The 17,563-nt window shown below is 40.6% G+C and overlaps 1 protein-coding gene across 1 annotated transcript in view; it reads right to left on the bottom strand.

Annotated features, from left to right (window-relative positions):
- Positions 1-17,563, bottom strand: part of PLCE1 (phospholipase C epsilon 1) — a 363,784-nt gene that overhangs the window by 140,791 nt on the left and 205,430 nt on the right. Inside the window, exon 3 of the mRNA XM_007951283.2 lies at positions 13,150-13,466. Coding sequence (XP_007949474.1) covers positions 13,150-13,466 — 317 coding nt within the window. The remainder of the gene's footprint in view (positions 1-13,149; positions 13,467-17,563) is intronic.

Below are 17,563 nucleotides of genomic sequence, written 5' to 3'. Positions count from 1 at the left end.
GGTTTGACTTGACGGCACGTAACAACAACAACAACATAGCTATAGAGAGCTTCTTAGATTGAAGAACTTCAAATATTCAGATTTCTATTTTTTTCTACTACAGGGAATATTTTTTGTATTTATATATTTGAGCAATCCAAATAAAGAATCTCCTCAAATAAAACATGATTTTATTTTTCCTTGAGGAGAATATTTGTGTGTGTGTGTGTGTGTGTGTGCATCGACTTTTTTTCTTTTTTTAATTGTAGGTTGGGTGAAAGTTTATAGAGTATATTACTTTTCCATTCAACAATTTATACACATTTTGTTTTGTGACAGTGGTTGCAGTCTCCCCTCAATATAACAGCACTCTTCCCCCTTCCTCCCTGGGTTCCCCGTTTCCATCAGTCTTTCTTTCTTTCCCTTTCTGCCTCTGAGCTTCGTTTTTGGTCAGACGCTGTCCTTTTGACCTTCTATGGTTGATTGCATTGAGGAGCACCTTACTTCCTAGTGTTATTATTCACTTTATAGGCTTGTCTATTATTTGGCTGGATGCTAATCCTTGGGGTGTGCTCAATTTTAGGCTGAAGGGTGTCTAAGGGTCACTCGTCTCTATCAGATCAGTAAATCTGATTTTTATTATGTTTTTGAATTTTGTTCTACATTTTTTTTTCTTGAGGAGACTATTTTACAAATGAAAAAAATGACTCTCATAGTGAGAAGTGACAATTTTTACATGAATTGAGGTGGAAGAGGGCAGAAAGAGAGGTATGGCTTTAAGGGGTCTGGGGTATCATGTTGGCTCTTGGTACCCCTAAAAAGAATGTGACAGAGATAGAGGACAGGTGTGTGGATAGAGGAGTGTGGTGGCTAGTGGTGCCAAAAATTTCTTGGCTGTCCTTTTGCCCAGGGCAGTCTTGTATGTTTTCTACTCTGATGATTTATACATAATTTTAGTGTCTGTATGATTTTGAAAGTCTGAGGTATGATGGTAAAGAAGTGAAACTTGTGTTCACGTTAGGCTTATGGAATCTAAACTGTGAGATGAATGTCTCACTTGTAAGTACATGTAGCCCACACCCTCGTGCCAGAGCAGGAGAGTCACAGCCCTCATCTTCCGTAGCGTCTGTCCTGCTTTGGTCTGGAGCCAAATATTCACCCATTCCCAGCTCCTTCTCTGGTTCTTGAGAAGGTACTTGGGCTCTAGGCTCCTACTTCGCACTGTCTAGAGGGCATCCACTTTGTGGTCAAGCTGCATTGGGAGGCTGAGGCATTAAGGCTCAGACCTACCTTCTCAATGCCCAATCTACATGACAGAGTTTCCCAAAATATGTTCTGTAATAGACACTGGGCCTGCAGGAGCTCAGTGAAGTACTTTGTAAAATGATGCATTCTGGTAGAATCTCAATGTACATTAGCAGAATAAATGACCTGAGAAATCCTGCAGTAGAAAAACTCTAAGTTAGCACGGTTTGCTCAACACATGACACGTATGTTAGACCATGGAACACTATTTTTCCATAGAATGTATATTGACATCCCATTACAAGATGCTACTCTGGTCTTAGTTACTCCAAAACTTTCTAAAAACCCCAGCATTTTATGTCCTTATTTATTTATAGTATTTCCCACGACAAGAATTAATTGAGCACCTAGATGCACAGTACTACAATATAGCATAGCATAGAGTTTGGGCTTTGGCTTAGCTACTTTCTAACTACTTTCTACAACTTGTTGTTGAGTTGATTCTGACTTATGGTGGCTCCATATGGGTCAGAGTAGAACTCTGCTCCACAGGGTTTTCAGGGGCTGATTTTTTGGCAGTGAACTGTCAGGCCTTTCTTCCAAGGCTATTCAGAGTGGACTCAGACCTTCAACCTTTTGGTTAGCAGCCAAGCACATTAACTATTTGTGCCACTCAGGAACTCTTAGCTACTGTCTAGCTATGTGATGTTGTTAGGTGCCGTCGAGTCGGCTTCGACTCATAGTGACCCCACGTAGAACAGAACGAAACACTGCCTGGTCCTCTGCCATCCTCACATGCTCGCTGTGCTTGAACCAGTCATTGCAGCCACTGTGTCAGTCCATCTCCTTGAGGGTTTTCCCCTTTTTCACTGACCTTCTACTTTACCAAGCATGTGATCTTTCTCCAGGGACTGGTCTCTTCTGGCAACATGACCAAAGTAGGTGAGATGAAGTCATAGAGTGGGCAAACTATGTCGTGTTTCTGAATCTCAATTTTCTTATTTGTAAAATGAAGCAATGATACCCCTCTTTCAGATTGTGTGAAGGCTAAATGGGATTATGTATATGAATGCCCAGTTCAAGGCAAAGAATTAATGATGGCTACTCTTTAATTTCTTCTTCTTCATCATCAGTATATATAAACAGTCCTCCTCGGGTAGTTAATTGTCAAATTAACCATTTTTTTTCTTTTCCTTTTGATAGGATAACTTGACCTGCAAGTCAAGGATATGTACTGGTTGTAATAAATTATTTGTGTATATTCACTCAATATTTTATATGTTATATGACTTGAACTAGATTGAAAATTCCACGCATAAAGGACAATGTCTTGCTTTTCTTTGTATTTCTAACAGCAGCTACTTCAATAAACACTAGTTAAAATCAGTTAGCATTGTTTACTCATTTTTGTTGTTGTTATGTGCCGTCGAGTCAGCCCTGACTCATAGCGACCCCTCCTTGGGTTTCCGAGGCAGTATCACTACGGAAGTAGGATTGCCCAACCTTCCTTCCGAGGAGTGGCTGGTGGGTTTGAACTGCCAGCCTTCTGGTTAGCAGTCAAGTGCCTTAGCCACTATGCTACCAGAGCTCATTACATACTGATTTATCGAGCAGCTACTATGTACCTGGCACTATGCCAGGAACCAGACAGATAGCAACAAACAAGACAAAAAAATTTCTTCCCCTCACAGAGCTTGTATTCTAATGTAGGGTTATAGGAAAAAAGTAAACCAACCAACAGTTTTTCTGATTTTTGAGTTAAGACATGACCACAAGGAGGCACCAGCTACGGTATAATCCAAGGGTCTTGTGCAGACAGAACAAGTGCAAAGGCCATGCAGAGAAAACTGACTCAACATGTTCAGGGAACAAAATCAAGGCCAGTGTGGCTGGAATAGACCCAGAGGAAGGGGCGTGTGTAAGAAAGTTAAGATGGCAAAGTAGGCAGGTGCAAAATCATGCAGGGTTTTGACATTCTGGATTTTATTCCAAATACAAAGGGATGCTATTGGAGGATTTTCAGCAGGGGAGAGACCTGATTAGTTTCATGTTTATAAAAGTTCACTCTGGCTGAGAGTGGAGAATGAATTTTTATGACATCTAACAGAGAACATAATACTAGAGGTAAATGCCATCAATGGTGGCTAAGTCCACTCCATAGTAAGGAGTGGTTGAGTTCAGGACACATTTTGTAAGTAGAGCAAATGTCTTTTTGGATGGTTTTGGTGTTGGGAAAGAGAGTAAATCAAGGATGTCTCCCAGGTTGTTAGCCTGAACCCCTGAGTGGATGCCAGCACCATTAACTGAGGTGGGCAAAATGGCTGTGTGGAGAGGGGAAGGCACTGGATGATATGTAATGGGAGAGGGAGAACTCAGTAGTTCTTCATTGGCCATGTTTGAGATGCCTAAGGAGCTCTGGTAACATAGTGGTTAATGAATTCAGTTGCAAACCAAAAGGTTGGTGGTTTGACCCCACCAGCCACTTTGTGGGAGAAAGATGAGGTACTCCACTTCTGTAAAGATTTGTAGTCTTGGAAACTCTAAGGGGGCAGTTCTGCTCTGTTTTAAAGGGTGACTATGAGTTGCAATTGACTTGATAGCAGTGTTTTTTTTTTTTTTTTTTTGAGATGCCTTTAGACATTAACAAGCTCTGGTGGCACAGTGGATAAGGCATTTGGCTGCTAACCAGAAGGTTGGTGGTTCAAACTCACCGGCTGCTCGGCAGAAGATGAGGCAATCTACTTCTGTAAAGATTGACATGTTTGGAAACCCTATGGGGGTTGCTATGAGTTGAATCAACTCAATGGCAGTGGGTTTAGACATTACTAGAATGTAAGCTCAGTGAGGGCAGGGACTTTGCCCGTCTTGTTCTGTGCTGCATTCTCAGTGCATAAAACAGCACCTGCTACAGAGCTGGTACTCAATTAGAAGTTGTTGAATGAAAAAAGCCAAGGGGAGGCATTGAGAAAGCAACTGGATTTATGAATGTTTAAATCTTTTAGGCAAATGTGGATTCTCAGCAAAGCTACGGAACAGAAACCATATGTAAATGTATTCCTCCTTGATTCCTCCATGTACAGAAAAGATCCAGAAGAGACCGACTTTACAAAGAGCTTAATTATATATCCTCATAGGGTCAATTAACGCAATCCTGGAGAGAGGCTCCAAATCCCAGTCTCTGACTAAAGCAGCACCTGGTCTTTCCCACAGTGTTTCCTGTCACATAAATAATATATCTCACGGCAAAGGGCACTGGGGCCTTGAACTTTACACATGTCATCGCTCTGAACACTCATATAAACCATTTAAGACAGCTACTATTATTACCCCCATTTAAAAAGGTTAGGTAGTTGACTTGAGGTTATACAGCTGGGAATGGCAAATTATAACCCAGTCGACTCCCAAGCCCCGCCCCTTACTCTCCTGTCCTGCCTTTAACTGAAGTGTTATTCTTCAGTTAAGTGAGGTTGTCAAGAACCACAAAACACCAGTTGCTGTTGTTATGCATTGAATAGTGTCTCCCAAGAATAAGCAAATCCTAACCTCTATACTTGTGGATGGTGGTTAGGATTTACAGCACTTATTCTTGGGGACATAGTCCCACTGGGAATAGGGCTTCTTTGTTATGTTAATGAGACCATAACAGTGTAGGGTGTGCTTTAAGCCAATCACCTTTGAGTTATAAAAGGAGCAGAATGGCCACAGAGAAACAGGCAGAGATGGGGGAAGGTAGGTATCACACCACATGGAGATCACCCAGGAGCAGAGTAACAGAAGCTGAAAAGATACAAGGACCTTCCCCCAGAGTGAGAAAGCCTTCCTCTACAGCTGGCACCCTCAATTCAGGGTTCTAGCCTCCTAAACTGTAAGACAATTTCTGTTTGTTAAGGCCACCCACTTGAGGTATTTAGCTTATAGCAGCAGTAGACAACTAAAACAGCTATCAATTGGCTCCAATGCAGATGTTCCACATACAAAAAACCCTTGCTTGCGGAATGTTGTCCCATACATCTGGGTCTCTGTGATTTAACTGCCTACTGCATTTTTTAGTCCAGTAATTTGTGCTCCTGTGTAATCACAACCAAAAAATACTCAGTGAAATGTTTTGGGGAAAGAATTTAACATCTCCTCAGAGGTATGCCTTTGGGAGATGTGCCTCTCCCAAGAGAAATCTGGCCCTTCAGAAGTGGGCCAAAATTCTCCTTTTCCTGAGGGGATTTTATCAGAAACTAACCCCCTGAGCGTTCAGATTTGAGGAAAAGTTTCCATAGCAATCCTGAACAGATTATTTGATTGGCTATTTGCATAAAATGGGAAAGAAGCAGTGCTGACAGGAAACTTTTCTTAATATTTTAATATACAATTTTAAACAGCGATTTCCCCCAAATATTTCAAATGAGGGAACATAGTTGGACATGAGGACGCTGTTCCTCCACCACATGTTCTCATAAGGCATGCTTCTTCCTTACAGAGCTAGAGTGGTCTTCCCTTAGCTCTGATTAGACAGAATTTGAGATGCTGGAATCTGCCACAGTGATCATTACTAGGCGGTATAGAAGGGATTCTGACTGAAAAGATCCAGGCCCAAACAGTTCTTAAGCTAAGATAGTTTATTTATTCTTACAATTCTCTCCCAGGAAGTTAAGCTACATTTTGGTATTCTTTATGGATGGAGTAGCCTTTAAATTCTTCAGCTGACATCTGGTGAATCTACCAGGTACAAGGAACAAGTGACAACTGAGTATCAGTTTGGGCTGCCCCAGTTTGTGTGGCTGAGAGAAGCTGGCTGATTAATGTTTAGGTTGATGAATAGGAAGAGAGTGGAAGAAGATCACCTGTGACAAGAAGCCGAGTGGAATCCCTGTGGGGGTTTGTGGGGTCTTAGTGTAACTAAAGGCCTCAGACTAGGGGGTCATGACATGCCCTTGGATCAACTGGTGCAAAAAAGGAGCTCAGTCAGACAAAATAATCTTGCCAAGAACCACTCAATAAACAAACAACTGCCCTCACAGAGAACAGGAAAGGATGAACCTGCTAATGGCCTCTTGAAGCTGAAAAACCCTGTCCAGCCAGAGAAATCAACCATTTGTTACACAAAAGAGTTACTGACAGTGATGTGGGCAGTGGCAAGTTAGAAAGCCAAAAATTCTGTTGATAAGTCTCAAGGACCAACTGAAGATGCACCTAGTGAAGAATTCCAACCCCAAAGATCATCAGTGGTAGACAACCAGACAGTATTAGAAGCCACACTGAGGTGACATAAGATTGGAGAACTGGTGACCTAGACCCTTAAATGGATCCCAGAATACTCCTCTTCAGCCCCCTGTCCCAACATAGTGCTTCGCAAAAAATAAAAGGGGGAGAAAAGCAAAAGGAGGAAAAATGAATTTCAATCTCTATTCGCCTTTCATCCCTTCTCAACAAATATGTGATTTCTTTGGTGAAAGTATCTACAACAAATGCCTCCCTGTCTCTTTTGAAAAAAAAGATGTTTTAAAAAACTGAGAATTACAAAAACAAAGCACACATAGATCAAAGGGAATATGGGTTATAGGTAGAGGCTGGATAGAGGAATGAAAGAAAAGAGAACAACCAACCAACCAAACAAAAAACCAATATGATTTGAGACTTGTCAAAGCAAGAGACATTGTGGGTGGCCAAGAAGTAAGGCTGCCCACCTTGAAGGGAGAAAGGGAACCATGGCTTCTTGTGGAGCCAGGAAAATGGGCTTCTGGTCAAGAACATGACTAGAGAGAGATGTCCAAATTAAAGGGTTCAGGAAGGTTTGTCTCTCACACCAAGCAAAGCAGGGCTAAACCTACCCCCAACATAGATCTTGAAGACCAATCCCTTACACAAGTTTATGTCTACTTTCAAGGACACTAAGAAGCTTCTCAAGTGTGCACCTTAGTCTTGTCATATGGCAGGGGAACAGAGAATGGGGAAACACACTGCATCCAAGTCACAATCATACTTCTCAGGTGGTGGCATTAAAAGCAGCCAACAGGTCAAGTCTGGTCTCCCAAGACTAAGTCAGACCCATCTCCAATGGATGTATTTTAGTTTCTTATTCACAAGGTTTGTTTCCTGTTTTTGACACATTTGATTATTCTTTCCTTCCTACAACTCAATTCTTTTGGCTTCAACAGCATTATATTCCCTGGCTTCCCTTTGTTCTTCTCTTCTGTCCTTTCTCTGCCTCCTTCATAGGCCCAACCACCTTTACTATTGGTATTCTTGTTGTAGACCTACTGTTCTTGTCCTCTACACTCTCCCTGGGCAATCACATCCTCCTTAATAGTTTCAATTACCTGCTAACAAGAACTCTACAATTGGTATTCCCAGTCCAGAGCATTCAACATTCAGATTATATGTCGCAAGGTAGAATTCTGATTATCAGTTTTGATTCTCCTCTCTCTCCCATCAGCATTATTTCAATAAACCAACATATCCTGCCAATTTAACTCCTTAATTTGTTTTTCGAATCTGTGTCTGCCTCTCCATTTCTACCATCATCCTCAAAACTTCATCTTCATCCTAGATTTGTCTAAAAGATCTCTAATTGATGTCTCTGCCACCACCATTGTACCCCTTTCAGAATCCTCTCTTCCCATTGCAGTTTGAAGGTCTTTTTAAAGTATAAATCCGATCATGTCATTCCCCTGAACTCCTTACTACTTTCAAAATAAGGTCCAATTCCTCTGATGATCTTCCAAATCTGGTTCCTGATGACTTCTCCAATATCATTTCCTATGTCAGTGTCATTGACCGGCACCCTGAAAAGGACTGTTATTTCCTGAAATGCACCTTGTTGTTTCCTATCCTGCCCTCTTTTCTTGGAATGGTCTTTCCAATCTACCTGGCTAAGTCCTACTTAGACTTTAACCATCTTCTAGCTTTTCCAGTTTTCCAGTACTTGCTTTTCCAGTTCAGGCATCATCTTCTCTAAGAGGTTAAGTCAAAATGTAGTTGTATCAAAACAAAAAGTTTGAATATTTTGGAATAATGTGTAATATGCAACACAGGGAAATTAATCACATTTATTTTAAACAATTTATCTCCTGGCTTACCTTAATATAAGCCAAACCGTTTCAGTTACTTCATGCACTGCATTTTAACCATACTTTCTTAAGAACAAACATTATGCAACATTACCCGAAAGGCTCCAGGAATTTTCTTCCCTTTCCCCACATTACAATTAAGTTATTTTGCAAAGAGTTGTTGGAATTTGGGAAACTTGTATCTCATGGTTATGTTCTATAGATAATCAAGAGCAAGCTGCCTCCCTAACCATGAATCTTGCTCATGACAAGAATTGTTTGGTTTTCTTCTTGTCTAGATTGTTCTCCCTTCCCTATGATTTTCCCTGGATATCCCTTCCATCCCTCAAAGCCTAGCCCCAAACTCCAGACAGGGCCAGCAGAGAGAGCTGTAATCACCCATGTGGACATGATCTCTTGACACTTTCATTCTCACTGTCTATGCCACTCACACTGCACTTACTTTCTACCTTTTTTGGTAGTTATCTGTGCCCATGCCTGACTACAATTTAAGACTGGCAGCTCTGGTAGCCAAGAACTGTACTTCACTTTCCTCAGTGCATATGCACCACAGTGCCCTACTTCTGAGAAGAGCTGAATACACATTAACTGAATGATTGAAGGCATGAATAAAGGCATTCACCTCTTAACTAAGTAACTAGCCCTGCTGCAATGGAGCTAATATTCTAAGATTCTCCAATGAATATATGTTTTCCTTTCACTGAGGCAAATGCATTTATTTTGTGTACCCGGTTATGATAGACTTTAAGCACGGGCTAATAATCCTGTGAATTTTCATCATATATTGCTAATTTCTTATTTTTAAAACATATGTTCGACACACCAATGATAAAAAGAGAAGCTGGCTAGAGCATAGTAGTAGAGCATAGGTGCTCAAGAAATGTGTTGAGTAAATGAATGAATAAATGAATTCTAGACAATAGGAAATTGGATCAAAATAGAAACAAAGGAGGAATAGAAAAAGGATGATATACAGGAGATTTGGAAAAGAAGTAGAGAGGAAGGGAAGAGAGAAAGGGGACCTAAGGGTAGTTAAACTCTCAACCAGCAATACTATTTTTACTACAAACTTAAATTTGATAATTTATCAAGTAAAGAGGCACTTCAGTGAGACGAGAATAGACTTCCAAGATAGACAGACTTAGATGCTGACACTAACTTAGCCACTGTGATCTTGGGCAAATGATTCAACCTCTCGGAGCTTCACTGTTTTTGTTTTAACTTTTTATTTTGAAGTAACTTTCGATTTACAGAAAACTTGCAAAAATAGTAGAGATTTACAGTATACGCTACTCATTTTGCGTCACCAAAGCACAATGGTCAAAACTAGTAAGTTAACAATACAATAACACCAACTAAACTACATGCCTTATTAGAATTTCACTAATTTTTCCACTAACGTCATTTTCCTAGTCCAGGATACAATAGAATCCCACTCTGCATTTAGTTGTCATGTCTTCTTAGACCCTTCTAGTCTTTTACAGTTTCTCAGTCTTTCCTTGCTTTTCATGACCTTGACACTTTTGAAGAGTAGAATGTCTTTCATTCAATGAGGGCTTGTCTGATAGCTTTTCATGATTAGATGTAAATAATGCATTTTTGGCAAGAACCCCATAGAAATGACATCATGCTTTTCTTAGTGCATCAGGAGGTACATGTCACTATGTCTTATCACTGGCAATGTGAACCTTCATCACCTGGCTAAGGCAGTGCCTGCTGGGGTTCTCCACTGTACTAATTTTCCCTTGTAATTAATAAGTTATCTGTAGCGATACACTGAGACTATGCAAATATCCTGTTTCTCATCACACTTTTGCCCAATAATTTTAGTATTTGTTTGCAGTTCTTGTTTGCAACAATTAGTACTGAGTGCTCTAATGGTGATTTTCTATTTCCTCATTTCTTCTACATTTATTAATTGGAATTTTTCTTAATGAAAAGCTGCATTTTCTCCCATTTATTTATTTACTCGATTATTTATGTCATCATGGACTCATGAATATTTATTTTACTCTATGGGTCATAATCCAACTATGTGATTATTTATTTTGTTGTGTAAGTTTCATTTTCTTCATTTGTGAGACAGGGACAACGACAACAGTCTTACACAACTGTGATAGGATTAAATGAGATTTAAAAAATGTGAAAATATCCAGTCCAGAGCACCTAGTAAATAAATGCCAATGCCTTTATTCCCCTTCCCTTACAAAAAGGAAAGCCATGCTAATTTGGAAGCAAGGTCATTTTAAACAGGTGAAAATCTGAATTTAAGAATTCTCTTTTAATATAGTGCAGCTTTTCTACTCTAAGGTATATAAAGCTGCTAGCATTTAGCTATCCCAGGGTTGCCTAGTGAAGATTGTTTGGGATTTGCCTTCAATAAGTATAGAAGACTGATTTTTGATCAGCAAATCCATTATTTGTATGAAAATAGATGCTTGAGAATACTTGAAAACAGACTGTTCTCTCAAGTAGTTGAAGTGTTTTCCCAGAAACCTTGTTTATGTTCTGAAGTTGGTTAGCTAAGCTATTTTCAGAGATAGTCCAAAGTATGCCTCAACCCAGCTGTGGTTCATGATATCACTAAATCTGAATTAGTGCAATCACTGATTCATATTTGATTCCCAAACTTATGGCAGTAAGCAGAAGAAACTCAAGTGTTTTCTTTCTCTGCAACTGATTTAGAATTAGATTTTAAAGGTCCAGGAAAATCCCTTTTAAATTCAGGTAGGATTAAAAAAAAAGAGAGAGAAAAAGAGACAGGAATAGAGTCCTAAGGATTTGATACTGAGTAGGCCTAGAAGTTTAAAATAAAATACTGTAAAATCCACTAACAAAATCCACACTCAATTTACTGGAACTTTCAGTCTCCACTCCATTTTTTATCAGTAAGGAAAATCTAGAACATCAGGCTATTTGTTTTAAAAAGCAACTTGGAGGGCAGCACAGTTCTCAAGCTCTCATGTGGACTCCCAGAGATTCTGTCTTACTCAGTTGGGGGTGGTACTAGGAATCTGCAGTTTTAGCAAGCACTACCTCCAACATGGTACCTCGGTGATGTAAAGAGTAAAACACTCAGCTACAAACTGACAGGTTGGTGGTTCAGATCCACCCAGAGATGCCTTGGAAGAAAGGCCTGGTGATCTACTTCTGAAAAATCAGCCATTAAAAACCTTATGGAGTTCTACCCTGACACAAATGGGGTACTGTGAGCTGGAATTGATTCGATAGCAACTGGTATATGGTGTTACAAATACAAGCCTGAGTGGAGAGGCAGGATAGCAATGGTGGTTCAAAGCCCAGATTCTGGGGCCAACTATACGTCTTTGAATCTCAGTATTACCACTTACCACCTACGTAACCTTGGGCATACAACTTTGTCTAATTGTGCCTCAGTTTCCCCTTTGGTAAAATGGAGCTTATGACAGGTTGTTGTGAAAAGCATGTAAGTGGTACATGTAAAATTAGCAGCATGACAGAGCTAGATGAACATCAGCTATTCATAAGGGTAAGGAATCTCTTTTTGAGGAATAGTGTTCAGGATATGTCTGGGTACAGGACTGTTTCAGCTCAGCCTCTAACACTCTCTGCATTCATTGGGCCTTATCATGGTCACTAGTCATGATGTTATCAATGTCATGATTGGCAGGCCAAGGAGACTTCAAGTGGGCTGTTATAGTTAGAAAGTGTTTAAATAGCAAAGGCTGATCTATCCTCTGTCAGTGAGAGGTATAGATGGCCCAGAATGGGGGCATCCTCCTAAGCATTAGCTGGAGTTTACTAAATGACTGAAATAGGAAACAATTGTATTTGTGGAGTTGAATTAACAACAACAACAACAAAAAAGTATATAGATTGGAATTGTGTGTTTTAATATTCAAGGCAAAAGAAATTAAGTCTAAAATAAATAAAATGCACATTACAAAACTCTTGGTGAAGGGTTATATTACTGGGAGAAAGTATTCTTTAAGCCCAAGCAGACAGCAATCCCTGATCACAACATTGCATAGAGACCTACCTGTCCCCTGCCCCTCTTACTTACCCCAGCCCCATAGGGATGCACAGCTATCAGTTCTTTACCTTCCACTGAGTCCATAACCCCTTGCAGAGCCTCTCTCCTAATCTCCTGATTCCAATCGAGCCTCCCACTTTATAACCGACTTCTAGTAGAGTTGCTGTTATGTGCCGTCGAGTCGGCCCCAACTCATAGTGACCCCTCCTTGGGTTTCCAAGGCAGTATCACTACGGAAGTAGGATTGCCCAATCTTCCTTCCGAGGAGTGGCTAGTGGGTTTGAACCGCCAGCCTTCTGGTTCAGTCAGTGAGGGTGGTTCAGTGACCCTCAAGCTCACAGTTCCTCCCAACTGTCCTAACTCAGATGTGTTGGTTCCTGAGTTTCTGCTAACGAGGTCTGATGGTGGAAGAGTAGGTGGGATAGATAGTGTGGTCAAAGACCATGTTTTTAAATCTCAAAATTGAGACATCTGGTCTAAAAGCACCTGTGGGAACAAGAGGTAGTATATTAAAAATTGGGTCCAAACAGAATATTTTGGCAAGAGTAGGAAAAAGGTGAGTTCTGGATATCAAAAGTCTTATCCAAAGGGAGAAAGACTGATGGAGTTGGTAATGATATGGGATGGAGATAAGATCAATTAGGCTTAAGCGTAGGTTGCAATGAAGTGAGAGGGAGGATGACAATGTGGTATGTCTATCTCATTGCCTGGAAAGAAAAACAACCATCATGAAAGCAGCAAGACACAGAGGTAGATAAGCTACCAGTAACAGACAACCCTACAAGGAAAATCATGCTTAAAAATCATTTATCGGCAATTCAATTACAAAAATATGCAAAAGTGACTTCTTACCTCATTAAACCTCATCACAAGATCTTCAAGGGCATTGTGCTCTCCATTCTGGGATGTGAGAATCGATGCTGAGATGGATGCTTTGAGGCAGGGTAGGGACCTCTGGCTTTCAGAAGTGCCCAAGCCTCGGGTTAAGAAGCAAAGATAGTCCACTGGCAAGACCTTTCGGTAAATATTCTGCTCCTGCTCCATCAGAATGCTGGCAACTTCCTCTGGGAACTGGATAAGGGGTTGCAGATCAATCAGTTCTTTGCTGATCCCAGCTGTACTTGAAGGAAGGGCATTGGAATTGGCCATGGAAATGCCTGGTTGGCGCTCTGAAATAAAGCAACAAAACTCATGGTTACAAAAATGTTGGTCTCCTCTACAACACATATTTATCTGAGAGCCATTCAAAATTTTGTAGGTTTCTTTGTGTGTGTGTGTGTGTGTGTGTGTGTGTGTGTGTGTAGGCTTCTTAACTCAAGTTTCAGCCTGGTAGACAGTTCTATGCTGTCTTTCTTGTCATGAAGAACTCATCTGCCCTGCACTCCTCCCACCGCTCTAGAAAATCAGTTGGCATGGAATTGATTCCGACTCATGGAGACCCCATGTGTGTCAAAACACATGTTTTCAAAGCCTGAGTTTTTAGAAGTAGAATGTTAGACCTTTCTTCTGAGGTGCCTCTGGGTGGGTTCTACCTCTGGGTGGGCTCAGATGTCCAACTGTTCAGTTAGTGGCTGAGCTCATTAACCTTTTGTACCACTCATGGACTATTCCCACTCCCTAGGGTCTTAGTTTTCCATTTTCAGAAGCAGTATTCATGAGCATGTTATTCCCTAACCGGCCCACTACGATTCTTAGCAGAGTTGCAGAGAAAAAAAATGTGCCATTGGTTCCTCATTTTCCTTTGCTAACTATCAATGAAGAAAAATGAGGAGAGGTATCAATGGTGGGTGTTATGGATTAAATCATGTCCCTCAGAAATGTGTCTCATAAATCCTAACCTCTACGCCTCTGGTTATAATCCCATTTGGGAATGGATGGTCTTTGTTATATCAATGAGGAAGGAGTAGTGTAGGATGTGTCTTGAGTTAATCTGTTACGAGATATAAAAGGAGATTAACCAAGCAGAAATAGGGGGAAAATAGATGCCAAGTCACATGAAGATCTCCAAGTAACCAGGAAATGGAAGCTGAAGACAAAGACCTTCTCTCAGAGCCAATAGAGAGAGAAAGCCTTCCCCTACAGCCAACACCATGAATTTGGACTTGTAGCCTCCTAAACTCTGAGAAATAAATTTCCGTTTGTTAAAGCCATACACTTGTGCTGTTTTTTGTTATAGCAGCAATAGATAACTAAGACAGTGGGTGTGGGCATAGTCAATAGAAATGAAAGAGAGAGGAAGGCTGTGGGGATGGGGAGGTAGCTACGTGCATATGCATATGGCAACTAAGCATGCTGGGGACCAGGGTATCTACCATGCTGTGGCCAATGTTATGTTCCTAATACAACAGATAATACCAACCTTTTAAAAAACCTGCAAGGGTTCCCTACTGCTCAGAACATAAAATCATACCTAACTTCTCATTCAATGCCTTCTGTCATCTGGGACCAAGTGTCTTTCAAGCCCATATCCCACTATATATCCCAATCTATAAAAATCACATGAGGTTACTTTAACTCACACATTACCTCCAAAACAGTTCCATGGCTTTGCTCCCGCTATTCTTGGTCTGGAATAATCTTCCCTTTAATTTACTCAAAATCCTTATATTTCTCCAATGCCATCTCCTCCATATGGCATTCTCTGAAGCCTTACTTAGGAATTAATAGCTCCTTTCTCAGCTACTCTACTGAAGGTAGACTGGGCAATCTACTCCTGTAAAGATTTACTGCCTCAGAAACCCAATGGAGATCACTATGAGTTGGCGTTGACGCGATGGCAGTGGGTCTGTTGTTTTGGCTTTCTCAGAACTTGCGTTGTTGTGGAGGGACATAAGGACATATTTTAATCTCCCTTGTATTTAAAAGTATTTGTTCATATGACTGTCTTCTCAGAGCAGGGCAGGGGCTACATCCCATTCATCTTTGTAATCATCCTGTTGTTGTTGTTATGTGCCTTCAAGTCAGACCCGACTCATAGCGACCCCTCCTTGGGTTTCTGAGGCAGTATCACTACAGAAGTAGATTGCCCTATCTTCCTTCCGAGGAGTGGCTGGTGGGTTTGAACCGCCAGCCTTCTTGATAGCAGTCAAGTGCCTTAGCCACTATGCTACCAGAGCTCCCTGTAATCATCCTAGTGAATTAAAAATAACAAAAACAAAAAACCACCTCACTGCCTTTGAGTCAGATCCAACTCACAGTGACGCCTCCTTGGGTTTCTGAGGTGGTATCTCTAGGGAAGTATATTGCCCTATCTTCCTTCTGAGGAGTGGCTGGTGGGTTTGAACTGCCAGCCTTCTGGTTAGCAGTCAAATGCCTTAGGCACTACGCCACCATAACTCCTTGCAAAGAAGGCACTTCAATGTACTTTTTGAGCTACGCTGAATTGAAAGAGGAAAAGAAGAAAGCAATATGGGCCTGGCTTTGGGGGAACTGAGACTAAGGTGTTACTATTGTGTGGGCTTCCTTCTACTCAGCAGAAAAGTTGGAAACCTTCTGGTGGTCTTTTGGTGCTCTTATTGAGCCATTTAATAGCAATTAGCTTTCAACAGCTTTCACTCTGTGCCTTCCAACATCCCAATGATCCTAAGAGAGCTCTCACCCAAATGTCCAAATCCATTGCCTTCAAGTTGATTCAGATTGTTTCAGAGGTTTCCAAGGCTGTAAATAGTTACAGAAGCAGACTACTACATTTTTCTTCCATGGATCCACTGGTGAGCTTGAACCACTGACCTTTTAGTCAGCAGCCTTTTAGTTAACTACTGTGACACCAGATACCCTCTTCCCAAATGCCAACTACTTGAAAATCAGCCAACACACAAAAGTTCTAGTGTGATGCTTTTCATATATTTAAAAGATTTGGATTACATTTCCATTTCTTCTCCAACTCAGCTTGGAAGCATTATTCCTAGCAAAGTCATTTAAGCACTGAAGGAATGAGGTGTCATATAAACTTTGCTTTGGGATTCCATCCACATGCATTTTGTTAAGTAACAGTGTTGGTCTGCTTGACAGACTTTACCAGTCATTATATTAATATAATTTTATTTCCATAGCTCAAGTAAATCTAGTTTTAGTGCATTATATCTACCAAACACATTTTAATAATCTCTTGGGGAACCAATTATCTGATAAAATGACTAGTGTTTTCAGAGCATTGAAAAATACCACTGGTTGCAGTTACTATTAGGCACATTATTTAACTTAAAAAACAAACAACATTAGAGGAAGAATCATTAATAACCTTCAATATGCAGATGACACAACCTTACTTGCTGAAAGCCAAAGAGGATTTGAAGCATTTACTGATGAAGATCAAAGACTATAGCCTTCAGTATGGATAATACTTCAACATAACAAAAACAAAAATCCTTACACCACTGACCTTTTAGTCAGCAGCCTTTTAGTTAACCACTGTGACACCACATATCCTCTTCCCAAATGCCCACCTACTTGAAAATCAGCCAACACACAAAAGTTCCAATGTGATGCTTTTCATATATTTGAAAGATTTTTCATATATTTAAAAGCAACAACATGATAAACGGAGAAAAGATTGAAGTTGTCAAGGATTTCATTTTACATGACTCCACAGTCAATGCCCAGGGAAGCAGCAGTCAAGAAATTAACAATTTATTGCACTGGCAAAACTGCTGCAAAATGTTTTTGCATTTTGCGTTTAAAATGTTAAAAAGCAAAGATGTCACTTTGAGGGCTAAAGTGTGCCTGACCCAAGCCATGGCATTTTCAATCACCTCATACGAATAAGAAATAAGGAAGACTGAAGAACTGATGCATTTGAATTGTGGTTGTGTGGGTGAAGAATACTGAATATACCATGAACCGCCAGAAGAAAGAACAAATCTGTCTTGGAAAATGTACAGCCAGAATGCTTCTTAGAAGTGAGGATGGCAAGGGTTGGTCTCACAAACTTTGGACATGTTATCAGGAGGGAACAGTCCCTGGAGAAGGATATTATGTTTGGTAAAGTAGAGGATCAGTGAAAAAGAGTAAGACTCTTGTGTTAGACTGGTTCCCTAAAGAACAAAACCAGTGAAGCTCAAACACACACACACACACACACACACACACACACGGAGCTTTGGTGGCATGGTGCCTAAGGCATTTGATTGCTAACCAGAAGGTTGGTGGTTCAAAGCCACCAGCTGCTCCATGGAAGGAAGATGGGGCAATTTACGTCCTTAAAGATTTACTGCCTTAGAAACTCAATGGGAGTTGCTATGAGTCAGAATTGACTTGATGGCAATGA

The sequence above is a fragment of the Orycteropus afer genome, unplaced genomic scaffold, assembly GCF_000298275.1.
Source record: "Orycteropus afer afer isolate SDZICR_OR568_19922 unplaced genomic scaffold, OryAfe1.0 scaffold00293, whole genome shotgun sequence".
NCBI lineage: Eukaryota > Metazoa > Chordata > Mammalia > Tubulidentata > Orycteropodidae > Orycteropus > Orycteropus afer.
Note: the sequence above shows the minus strand (reverse complement) of the source record. Positions and strands in the feature narration are given on the sequence as shown.